This window comes from Pararge aegeria, chromosome 11 (genome assembly GCF_905163445.1).
Source record: "Pararge aegeria chromosome 11, ilParAegt1.1, whole genome shotgun sequence".
NCBI classification, from domain to species: Eukaryota; Metazoa; Arthropoda; class Insecta; order Lepidoptera; family Nymphalidae; genus Pararge; species Pararge aegeria.
In genome coordinates, this window is record NC_053190.1 from 16,965,087 (window position 1) to 16,978,535 (window position 13,449).

At 36.0% G+C, this 13,449-nt stretch overlaps 1 protein-coding gene across 1 annotated transcript in view; it reads left to right on the plus strand.

Moving 5' to 3' along the window:
• Positions 1 to 9,349: 9,349 nt before the first annotated feature.
• Positions 9,350 to 13,449, plus strand: part of LOC120627379 (protein dachsous) — a 44,481-nt gene continuing 40,381 nt past the window's right edge. The window contains exons 1-2 of the mRNA XM_039895373.1: positions 9,350 to 9,527; positions 12,402 to 12,869. Of these exons, the coding sequence (XP_039751307.1) occupies positions 9,350 to 9,527; positions 12,402 to 12,869 (646 nt within the window). The remainder of the gene's footprint in view (positions 9,528 to 12,401; positions 12,870 to 13,449) is intronic.

Here is a 13,449-nt window from a genome sequence, read left to right on the forward strand (position 1 = left end):
ATAAGTAGTGATCTAGTGAAAGCTGAAAAGGAAAAAGTATCTAAATACTTGGACCTTGCTCACGAGGTTACCGCCATGACGGCCGATTGGCGCAGTTTGCAGCGACCCTGCTCTCTGAGTCCAAGGTCGTGGGTTCGATTCCCACAACTGGAAAATGTTTGTGTGATGAACATGAATGTTTTTCAGTGTCTGGGTGTTTATATGTATATTATAAGTATTTATGTATTATATTCATAAAAATATTCAACAGCTATCTTAGTACCCATAACACAAGCTACGCTTACTTTGGGGCTAGGTGGCGATGTGTGTATTGTCGTAGTATATTAAAAAATGAGTTGAGACTCAATGTTGAGTCTCAACGTTATTGTACGTTATTGTTCTGATCGTCGTTCCAGTCAATGGTCTTCTCACGAAAAGCTTCGACCGACATCTTAAGAAGCTTTCGCTTGGTTGGATCAAGGGTCAGATACAGAAGGCAGTTGTCCTTGAAACGGCACGTATTGTAAGGAGGTTCCTCGCTCAGCACTGACCGCCGGTTGCTTGGGCATTCAAAAGCCCCGCAAGCGGTGTTAAGAATTAAAAAAAAAATGAAAATTAATAAATGGTAGAAAAAATATATGCCTAAATGTCTTTACCGCGCATTAAATGCATAACAATATACATCACATATTGCAAGTTCAGATAAACAATCATAACTATTATACGGAACCAACGCATAACAACGCAACGCTTAACTCGCTTTCGACCAGTTTTTTTTTATAAAATTAAACGATAATGAACATCTATGACTCCATCCAACTTTAAATCGTAATTTTTTCCGTTTCTGAATCGACAGGATATCTCATTATTACCTTTTTAAAATAAGTATCTTTTACATCCAGAAGAACTAAATTAACCGTTAAAGCATTTAATTATGTCAATAATTTACTTACTTATTTATATAGGTTTATTTTAATGATCCCATATAAAAACAGTAGTATGGAAAACTCGTGTGGTATTTTATTTCTTAATTACAACTATTTTCTAATGTTAATGTATTTAATTCGCCTTTAATGGCTTAGCTGTGCTTGGCAGTTTGCGCATGCGTTGAATACCGTATCATTCGATTTAAGCCTGTTTAGGATGAGAATGAGATGTAATTTCTCATTTGCTTTCCAGTATTGTTTAAATGGGTATCTACTACAAATCTACTAAAGTAGTAGATCTTATTGTGTCAGAGCTCTTCCGGGGAAGTACCTACTACCGCCATGCTTATTTCAGCTGCCAACCAGCATTTCAGTGTTCCGGTCAGAAAGGAGTGATTTCCGGTGTAGTTACAGACACATGGGGCTTATCACCTACGTCTAAGGTCGATGAACACAGGATGTTGCTACGTAGGACGTGCTCTTTCCGAAGCTATGCTCTGTTTATAAGCAATGTTTTTCCAATTGCAATATTGTGGATAATTTGCTTGGTCAGACAATTATAACTTTAAAAAAACTGCAGTATTATTAATTTCATAAATTTTCTTTTTACATGCTGAACATTAGTCACTATGGGATTCGCAGTGAGTTATGGGGATTAAAATTTCCTTAAAGAGTGAGTTGGATTTTGGTGGAGATGTTTGAAAATCTTCTGGAGATTTATGGAGATTCTTTTGACACTAATCTATTAAACTCCGTATTATATATTTCACAGTTTGAAACGTAAAGATTTGCACTTTCCTTAAAATCAGTGAAAGTACCAAACCTTCCTACGGTATTCTCTCTCGCATATTTAATTACACTACTAATTATTTATTCCACACAACAACCAACTTTATAAGGCAAAGCATAGACTCCAAAATCCCATAAGTTTATTTTCATCCTGCACAACTAATGGGTCTACAAATCCCTCTGAACCGGGCGCTGGTATTGTCCTTAGTCCAGTTTATTTGTGCCTTAACACTGAGACACTCGACCTTCTTTGGTTACTGAAATTATTGGTATGGGGTATTTTCGACCCACCAATACTATACTTACAAATTTGATTTTCCTTGAGGTATTATTGATAAACGTCAAACATAAGCGTATACCAGTAATTTAAACGTAAATGAAAATAGGTATATAGAACTGAATGAACTCTACAATTCTTAATAAACGTCGCAAGAAGTTGGTTGGCTTTCCTTCTTGCTTCATCATCATTATTCCAAACATAGCATGTCCTATGTCCACAGCTGGACATAGGTCTTTTGTAGGGAGATTCACTCGCTACGGTTTTGCGCCGCTGGAATCCAACGAGTACCTGTTCACTACTCATAGAAATCGCATTTAACATTGCCTTTTTAAACTTCTATGATCTTCTATAATCTTCTATGATCTTCATTAAATTTCTATGATCCACCTCTAGGAGGCTCTACTAGCACTGCGCTTTCCAAAGCGGGTTTAATAAACCCTCAAAACTAGAATATCCGTATACTTTGTTTATCCTGCCCAGATATTAATACGGAAAACCAATCCACCCATATGGGCTACACATCTGAAATACAAAGTTTTTCATGGACATGGTAGACCAAAAATCATGTAGTAGATTTTGGGCGTGACAAAAATCTCGATTGCCTTAATTTTAATAAATTTGTATAACACATCATAAAAACCTTTTTTAATAAAGATGATATCTTATCGAGTAAATTCGCAAGGAGAAATAACGTAACTCAAATTTTACCGTCAACAAATCTACCGAATGGGTCTTTCTTACCCAGTAGTGAGTATCGTGAGCGTTAATCCTACCTTTTTCCTTTTAACGCGGACAATTTTTAAATGGCTTATGTTTGATTCCATTATTGTGTGCCAATCAGGCTGAATTACAATGTCCTTTAGCTCGGCCGAACTGGGTAAGGAATCTTTATTATTTTTGTTACAAATCATTTATTTATACGTTTTTGCTGCGAGTAAACAAGGCAGCTGTAGACTGGGATAAGGCTCTCTACTAGAGAAAGACATTTATCAATAAGAAACCAGCTAACAATCTTTACGAGGTACTTGACAGAAATGTGTACGGCATTGATACAATCAATTTAATTTTCTCCCCAACTACTTGAAGTTTAGCAAATTAAGATTAAATTTCATAATATATCAATTCAATTTAAAATACGAATTCCTTCTAGTAACGCCTGCTTCTATCCAGTATCTAAATCTTTATACACAACTAGCGGACTAGGCATACATAGTCTTGTGTAGTCAAGCAGCGCCACCTACCGCGTCAGACTTTTTTCCACTACAAGTGTCTGAAATCCTACCTGATGATGGAGTCTAAGATGGTGGCGGGCTAACCTGCTAGGGAGTATGGCAGTTATATTAGACCCATACCACTGATCGGTTGCAACGCGACATCGTACCTGAACGCTAAATCGCTTAGCGACACGACTTTCTCGGTGAGCTCCTAGCCACTGCCGAAGCCTCCCACCAGACATCGTTTGTAGAATCGTTTGAACCCATTGTAACATCCACACACAATTTCATTCACTTCGATCAAGCCCATTAGACGGAGTCAGGTGAAAATGTGTTGAAGTGTTGAGACATGGTGATGTCCGCCATCCCGTACTTATTCAGCTATTCCTTGATCTTTATCATCTGCTCTCATCATCATCATTTTCATCAAATCAACCGATTTACGTTCACTACTAAACATAGGTATTTTGTAGAGCGTTCCGAACGCCACGATTCTAGGCCGCTTGTATCCAGCGGCTCCCGTCGACTCGTTTGATGTCGTCTGTCCATCTGGTTGAGGGTCGACCAACGCTGCGTTTATCGGCTCGGGGTTGCCATTCCAACGTTCAAAGTTATCTGCTCTAGCAAGCATAAAATATTGGTGTCTGTCAGGGCCCTTATTTAGATGAGAGAGGTCGGTTCGCCCCTTGAATTTAAACAACTACAATTTGACGCGTAGGACCTCTACTCGGACAAAAGCAAGTGTATAGCAATTGTTTTCTATAAATTATTCATACGCAATCACTTTTGCGGTGTTCTGTAGGTATATGTACCGCGATTGTGATGAATGCAGTCTATTTTTGCTGGAATGTTTCTTTAATTTTTGTTTTATATTTAATTATTATATATGTTGCAAACTAAAACACTACGTGCAAATGGGCTTAGGCGTTAAGATGGCAAGAACAACACGTTTCTAGATAATATTATCATCATCATCATCACCACATCAACCCACTACAGAGCACGGGTCTCCTCCCACAATGGGCCTTAGTCCACCACGCTGACCCAGTGCGGTTTGGTGGACTCCACACACCATTGATAACATTATGTAGAACTCACAGGCATGCAGGTTTCCTCACGATGTTTTCCTTCACTGTTGAAGCAAGTGATATTTTGATTGCTTAAAACTCACATAACTTTAAAATATTCGAGGTGCGTGCTGGAATTCTAACTCGGCCCCCCGAAAGTGAAGTCGAGCTATCACCGCTTCCTTGCACTAGATAATATTATAACAAAAAGTAAAACAAAAATAATAAATAGTACAAATAGTAGTCATTAGCAAACACATACACGTAATGATACAATTGTATTTAGTATATAAAAAAAATTTGATTTTATAATATTCAAGTAGGTGTATCTAATAGTCCTACTTTATAGGGGTTGTATCCTAATAACTACCCACGCATTGTATTAACTTCCTTTCCAAGCTAGTAGGTGTACTTATTTCCTACTTTTTTAAATCCAATAATTTTCAGCTTGATCCGGGAATTAAACCCAGAACTTACTGATTTTTAGTCGCGCATGCTTTGTATTACTCGACTTATAAAATAGTCAAGAAATATTAAATTATCTCATAAAAAATACAAATCTCACTGTAATGCATATTTATAGAGGTGTTCATTCATACAAGTTGTTCGTAAGTTGAATAAGAGCCTACTAATTAAAGTATTGCAGTCTCTTGAACTATTTTCTATCCCACTTCTGCTCTTAAGATAGAGGATCAGACTGTGTGAGAGTCTTACATTAAGATTAAAAACAAACTAGTTGTTTTTAATCTCAATCAGTAATGGTTCCCGGGTCCTTTTTGGGATAAAAAGTAATACATGTCTCTGTGCCAAATTTCAACAAGTTCACTCCAACGCCTCAGCCACCCGTTTGTTCAATAACAAACAAAGAGGTATACATTCAAATTTTAAATACAATTATTTGAGTATGGATTAAAACAATGAAAGTTATTTAAACACGAAGAGACACATAGATGCCTCCACTCCAACGTTTTGCCTCTTGTATCCAGCGGCTTCCAGCGACTCGCTTGATGTCGTCTGTCCACCTTGTGGAGGGTGCTACAAACGGTGTTTTTTCCGTAGGTAGTTGGAACCACTTCAGAACTTTGGGGCCCCAACGACGAACGGTACTCCGGCAGCTTTGTGCCCACCTATTGCCACTTGAACTTCACAACTCCTTGAGATAAATCGGCTTGATAATTAATGAATTACCCACTGATGTACGAGACGATATTAATCCTCGTAATATTAAGAAAAAACTGAAATCCTTCTTTTTAAGTCACTTATGATCAATTTTATACACAACATGGTAAACTGGTAATAATGTTCTGTAGTTAACGTACCTAGACTTAATTCTCTGTTAGCATATATTACAAAACTAGGTGGTTTTCTGATGCTAGCTATAAGTATTTTTTTTAAACTTTTAAATAAATAACTAAATAATTATTTTCTTAACCCAAAAGGTTTAAGTCAAGTTTTTAATACACCAAAACCATGTTTACGCGTATGTTTAATGAACCGTAGCTACTAGTCGAAATAAACTTAACCACAACATTAAAAAGCCCGTCCTAGACGCACAAAAATAGCTAAACGATGTTTGCAAATAATTTTCACAACAATAATATAATGCGGGATAGTACAAGTCGATAGTCGATACAAAACACCGACCGTAAGCTTTTCAAAATATGACGGGCTGCCAGATAGTGGAGCGGGGCCGCTTTTAAAACAGATAGTGAAGTACTTAAGTTGTTTATATTTAAATTTCCAGCCAAGTTGACAGTGGCTATTATCGGCTACCTCAGTATAAGAGATAAGAGTGGCCACAATGAGATTTATTGCACACTCGCGTTAGCACGCTGTGTTTAAAACGTTTTTATAAGAGTGTTACTTTGTGTCTCACACGTCTCAATTAGGAACTTTAATGCGGCCGCTAATATTTTTTTTTTCGCTTATAACACTTCGAAGATTAAAATCGACGCTAAAAACAAAGCAAATGGGAAATTCTTTTAATACTCCGAGGCGGCTTGCGTAAGAGTGGATTTTTTATTTGTCAACGAGATTTCGCTAAAGCACCACTTCATCGGAAGATACTCTTCTTTGAAGTGGTGGTAAAACTTTAAAATATTGTAAGTGCATCGCGGTCCATTTGAGGTAACGCTATAAATGGGGAATATTTTTAAAATGTATTTAACAGATTTGCTGAAACAGAAAGGATTGAAAAGGTCAAAAGGGAATTGCTGAAGAAATAAATACTGCATAATGAAATCCGATAGTGTCTCCTGACGCATCATGAGAAGCTTTCGGTGCTTTTAGTAACTCAATTATATGTGAGATATCTGTTTATTTTAATCCTGCTGAGAAAGACATTTAATTAGGTACATATATTTTTTGACTTTTAATCATAACACAAAATCTTGTTATTTTTAAACTTACAGAATTTTAATAAACAAGTATTTTCATTATTATAGTAATATTGTTTCTTTAAAATATAAATATAACCTAAAACAAACTATTTAAAACTAAATAAAATCTAAAACGTCCTCGAAACCACCGCAGCGAGGCACAGATCCTAAGATGCTGGCTGCATTGCCCCTTTGGATGGCCAAACTAATTCGTTGGCCAAGGTAACTGCCCGCTCTAGGATCACTGGTAGACTCGATAACCCTTTTCGATAATTCTTTGAAAAGGGCTCTTGCCTCCGGACCCCACGGTCCCAAAGTATTTTTATTAGAGTGACAAATCAATAGTTACTTTCATAGACATTTCGTTGCTTAAACAATGAAAAAATTAAAGATTTTAAACTAAGATTTTCGTGGTTAATCAACATTTCTTAAGCATAGATAAACGGGTACATACCACGATAATATTTTGAATTTGTCGATATTTCGACCCAGTTGCATGGATCGTCCGTCGTGACCACGATCTCACTCATATCACCATTTATGTATTCAAACATAAGTGTATAACACAATATTATACCTTAAGTCAATCAAAATGGTGTGAACAATAATTTATAAGGCCAAGAAGCAATTGATCACTACGTAATTGGAGATGACATTACATCAAAGAAACACACTAGGAAACGATAATTCTAATTGCGCTTGTAAAATAATAAAAAATATCATTTAAATAATTCATACCAATGAAGACAAGAGGGAAACGTGTAAAATGACTAATATTAATCTTTCCCTTATACCACAAGGAATAATAAAAGGTATAACATTGCAATAGAGTTTATTGTTGAGTAAAGAGATGACCACTTTTGCAAGCCCAGCCATTTATCTTTACCTTACACTCGGACGCAATTAATCAGAAGGCGTTGTCACTTGCATACCTGGACACTAGTTACACGCCTCTGTTAAATCCGAGCAAGCAATTATATGCCCAATTACTCAATCGCAGAGGTGAAATTTCATTGTATCTTATGTGACAGATACAAATTACATTGTCGCCAGTGGTATGGTATAGCCCGATAAAGAGAAAAAGATGATTTCAGGCTAATTATCGACAATGTTGCGTGGTCTTCCTTTTTGCAGCCACTTAACACCTTTACTGTCAAATTGCTTTATTTCTGATTCAATCGAAATGCATTTAGAAATACATATCAAGATTTTGCATTGAAAATACAATTATTTTCTCATTACAAACTACACGGGGAATATTGTTATTATTTTAAATAAACATATAGACTCTAAAAATGTTCAATGACGCAAAGGTTCTTGAGATAAAGTTAATTTTATTCGTATGGGTTCTAGCGAACTGTTCCGCATTGTTCGGAACCTGATAGATTCCTATGGACGACATAAAATATGTAGCAACAACAAATTATTTTATACCTTCCATATTTCGAATACCTTTTTTTGTAAAAACTTTTTATTTTTAATGAAATAATAGATTCGCCATACAACCTAATCAGCAAAGTAAAGGCCATAAGAAGGGTTAACATCCGAAACTTAATTGTGTAAAATATAGTCATTGAAATATAATACAAATATAACTTGAACAAACAAAAAGTTTCTCTTAGTTTGTTTTAACAAAGTTAGAAAGATTTATCCGCTAATGAATCCTTAGATTAAAACTACATTGTCCGAATCAGAGACCAAAAATCACAAAGAACACCGCTACCGTCTTTTACAGAGTAAAACAGTTATCAGCAGAGCTAAATGCGTCCAATAACAACTAATAGGCATAACAGTCCGACCATTTAAACCTATCAATTTATCAGAGGATAAAACATTCTTTAAATGTCTTCTTGAGCTTTAAGCGCAGACCACACAGGAAGCCAATTTTGCAGAATTAAATAAACCTTTATTAATTACGATTCTTATCTAGAGGACGGGGCTTAGACAATTATTTGTGTACTTGCAAAGGAAATCCGAAAGTGATAGGCTCACGTATCCACTTATCGCGAATCCACATATAAAAATAGCACCTATGCTAATGGATGTAAGGATGTGAACAGCGTCAATTATATTTAAGAATGTTGCAAGTTGTACAACAGAGTTTCATATTATGATGGTATTATTATCATATTTCATTTATCGGACCGTGCAACAAATTACTGTTACAATGGTTATTATTTCCAATTTGTTAGAGAATTATGGACAGCATTCCCATTTTCATTAATCTGCAAACGCTACCTTAATATTATTTATGGAATAAAACCTATTATTTTCTATTTTACTTTTTAAGGATATTGCCATACATTTTTTGATGCAACATCATTCTTTTCTTTTAAACCACTGTTAAAAAGCATAAATTTGTCTTTGCAGTGTAGGTATGCAGCAATGTTGTCTTTGCTTAGCTCATGAAACTATCTGGTTTACAGAACTCAATATGGTGGTTATTTTCATTGTTTTATTGGTGGCCTTTTATTCACCACTTTACTCTGTTGCTTTCTTTCAAGCTCTTTGTTTGTAATATCAAGAAATTATACGCCTTTTTCTATGTATAAATGATAAAATAACCTAGCTCATTGATAAAATATAATTATATAAAGAGACATTGATATTCCATTGCCACGCCAAATTACTCAATTTCTAGTGATGGAGCATTTTGTCTAGAATATAATGTGGGATAAATTCTCTATATCTAAATATCTTTTCTCTTTCTTTCCAGATGTCAGCAATAGACCCGGACTGCGGTGTGAACGCGATGGTCAACTACACCCTTGGTGATGGCCTGGCACGACCTCAGTTCTCCGTGAAGCCAGACTCTGGGGAACTATGCGTCTCCGCACCGTTGGATCATGAGACTACTAGCGATTTTGAGTTTCCTGTTATTGCTACTGATAGAGGTGATTATTAGTTTCATTGCTGAGTTCAAGAATTATGTGCATAAGCTATCAATATTCTATGGGTGTAGTAACGGCTTTTGTTGGCTTTTTGGCCACAGAACGTTCTACTTCAGGCAGCATGTAAGATTATTTTGTTAAAGAATTAATTTAAAGAATAATTACTGAAGATAGCACTATCTTCAGTTATTATATTGAAAGAAGTTAGGAGAGGTATATTTTGGAAAAAAATTAATTTTCTGGTTATATAAAGAGACTCTCCAATTTTTATTTATCTGATTCAGGCACATAAACTCTATGTGTTTAACCAACTATAGCTCAATACTCGCTTATATCACGTAGATCGGACTCACAGTGTTATTGATTGAAAAAAACTTCAGAGTAAATCTTCAAAAGCTACACACCCGATGTCAACTGTATCGTATTACTCATTGCATTAAAAGGGGAAACAATGAATGCCCCTCCGTATATTTTTTGTGTCCTCCCATTCATTATCAATTGGAAGCAATAAGTTTGCCAGTGACAGTGGATATAGCTATGCATATACATATTATACAGCTTGAAATAAAGCACCGGCGAAATAACCACAGAATAAATGGCAATGGAATAAATTCCAAAAGTGTCGGCCTCTTGTCCCACTCCTGATTTATGGAGCGAGAAGACCAAACTATTACTTTAGGCTGTGACTACATGGAGTCAGGTTTCATTCCGGTCCGGTTCCATGCATGCTTGTTTTGTATGTCTAGATAACATGAACTACAGCTAAATAATCCACGCTCAATCTATATGGGCTCCTCGATTTCTTTAAGATTTTTGACCGACGCAGGAGTTTCACTGGACTTCTGCGCTCAACCCACCTTCTGGTCACGGTCCAACGCCTCTCTGGTTAACAAATACCGGCAGCTATACACAGTGTGAAAAAGGTTATCACTTAAAAGAACATAATATTAATAGAAATGCAATTCCCCCCATTTCGTAAATCATCTGACCGTTTCTATGATTGATGTCATTTTCATACATTTGCGATGAGTATACAACTGTCACTGTCCATTGGTGTGATTTGAAGAAAGACAAGGGTAGAAACTTGTCAGAAAAGTGAATCTGGTTGCTGGATCATACTCCAGCTGGACTGCTATGTAGTCCCAACCTTATTTTAAGTTTTTATTCTTTGCCGGCAACTTTGCGAATTTTAGGGAGAGAATTTCGGTAGTAATTTCGGCATCGGATAGTGAAACTGACGAGTTTGTTTAAAGAAGAGATTTATTAACCTCTTTGGGCGTCAAAATGGAGATGTATGCATGCGCTCGGTTGGGAAATATTTGGAAGCTTGTGTTAAATGCGTCTTCTTAAATTAACGCATCTTAAGTAGTTTCCTTTCGGTAATCTTTCGATTCAAAGGGCTTAAAAATTCGTTTCAACGAAATATATATTTTAGCTTTGTGGTAATACAGTCTAAATTATTTTGATCCATAAAATATGTTATTGTAGAGCTTTCTTCTCCCAGAGATCTTATTCAATTAATGTCTTGTGTTTTCTAGTCACTTACTCGTATTATATTTTTTAGGTATGTTAGTTATTAATCATACTTAAATTTTATGTTCTTAAATATTTTTTGCTATGTCGAAGGAGTTAGCCAAAGTTGTAGTTACTTCAATTTCTTTAAAATGTAGCATTACATTTGCAAAAGTAATTTCAGTGGAGAGTAACACATTCTTAGACAGCAGTTTTAGTCAGTTGAGCAACTGACGGACTACCAGTTTTTAGAGAGCGATTGTCATCTGCCCACGTTGTATGATCCACACAAAGTCAAATATCAACCAGTGGCACATAAATTATAATAAATATCAATCGGGGTTATCGATTAAAATTTTTGACTTTATGATGAGTCATTAGTTTAGTCAACATAAGCCACGCATTAGCAATACAAAAATATACGCTATAATTCGGCGGCAAAATCTATTATAATGTTATATAATTGCGTAGGGGCCTGGTAACGGTATATGGTATCTTATCTCAAAACTTAGCGCTTTTAGATAAAGTCTATGCTAGGAATACAACAGCTTTGAACCCATGACCTTCCGGAATTCATTGCCCACTTATACAGTTAAGCTTTTGAGGTTTTATATTGTTGTGTCTAGTATCTGCGTGTAGTTTATTCATAACCAGTCCTTAACTTGAGTCTAAAAGTCATATCCTAGCCTCTTAATCAATAAAATTTAATCGGCGAAATAGCATTCCGCTGTCTTGTACGAATACGATGTATTGCCGTGTTGCGCTTTAAGTTATTTGCACCACAATTAAAAAATCCTCAGACTGCACCTCTCTACACACTTTACCAATTTTCGATTCCAACTTTTGCTTTCACGTGGTTAAATAAATGAATAATTTGTCTGAAAAGAAATACGAAGCTATTATTGTTTTTATACTTTTCACCAGAGATCGTACGATGTATTTCTTAAAACAGATTTACAATTTCATTTTTTTTTTTTCGAATCTTTAAATGACAGCAAGTTCTAATCTTTCGGTATTTGAAACCAATTCATAGGCGTAGAAACTACTTTATTTACAAACAGATTCCAACTATCCACGCTGGTAGAATTTTTGAGTGAGCGGAGAAACGTTGATTTTGAAATCAGTCCGGTTGGTCAAAGGTCAAGTTGGCTCCCCTTCTGCTGAAGTATTAATAACATTGACTGCAACATAAGTTGGAAACGAAGTCTGCCAAGTGTTTGAGGCTTTAAGGCGAACATCATTTTATTATCGCAAACATGTAACGAAAACGCGTTGACATCCGCATAAATCAACCGCCTGTCAATTAAACATAGTATTACAACAATACACAGACAATCAAGGGACCAATTATTTATTTATTCGCAGGGGGCCTGTCCACGACCGCAATGGTGAAGATCCAGCTTCTCGATATAAACGACAACGTCCCGGTCTTCACTGTGAGAGATTACAACGTCTCTCTGAAGGAGGGAAGAATATCTAGCAACGAGCCAATAGTAGCTGTATCCGCCACAGACGCAGATTCAGGAAGATTTGGAACAGTAACTTACAGAATTGTTAACGGGAACGACAATGATGTTTTCCGTATAGACAGAAGTACTGGAGAGTTTTTCGTAACTAAACCTTCGCTGATACAAGCTAATGGAAGATTTGACTTGGAGGTATCCGCGACTGATGGTGGCGGTCTGGCTGCACCACAAGGAGCCATGGTACATGTGAACGTGATACCTGCTGGCGTTGGATCCGCATTGTTCGATAAACCGAGATATAATTTTCGCGTGCGTGAAGACGTGAGGAGCGGAACTATTGTTGGCAGCCTCAAAGCTACAGCTGGAGGTGAGTTCCTTTTTATTTGAATCTTTATAAGATTGGTACCAATTTAAGTGTGTTACGAAATTAATCTTCCGTTAATTTTTGTGAATGCGTACTTGCTATATATATATTTTTTTTATTCCACTACAAGCCAGGTTTTGCACTGCAATCTCAGTTGGCAGTTATATTATGCCCCTCATTAGTGACAGTGTGACATCGTAGCGGAATAGTACAAAAATTAAAAAATATAAATTGCTGAGCGGCACGTCGGTTTCGGTAGGGTGGTAACTAGCCACAGGGTAGCAGCCAGGTGGTTAAATCTATACAAAATAAAAAAAACATCGGATAATGTTACAGTAATTATTTTAGAGTACAAAATTTAAACATGGTATTAAATTTCGATAAAAACTTAGTGACTGTTGCGTACGTTTTGAAAAATTTAATGGTTACACACGTATGCTAAGTACGTTGAAAATCATCACAAACATTCATATGACTGTTAATGACGTAACTCGATATATACAGATGAATGATGAAATAAGATACAATTATTATGCCAGAGATTTAGACGTACAATGTGTCCCGATAACATTACTTGAATAGA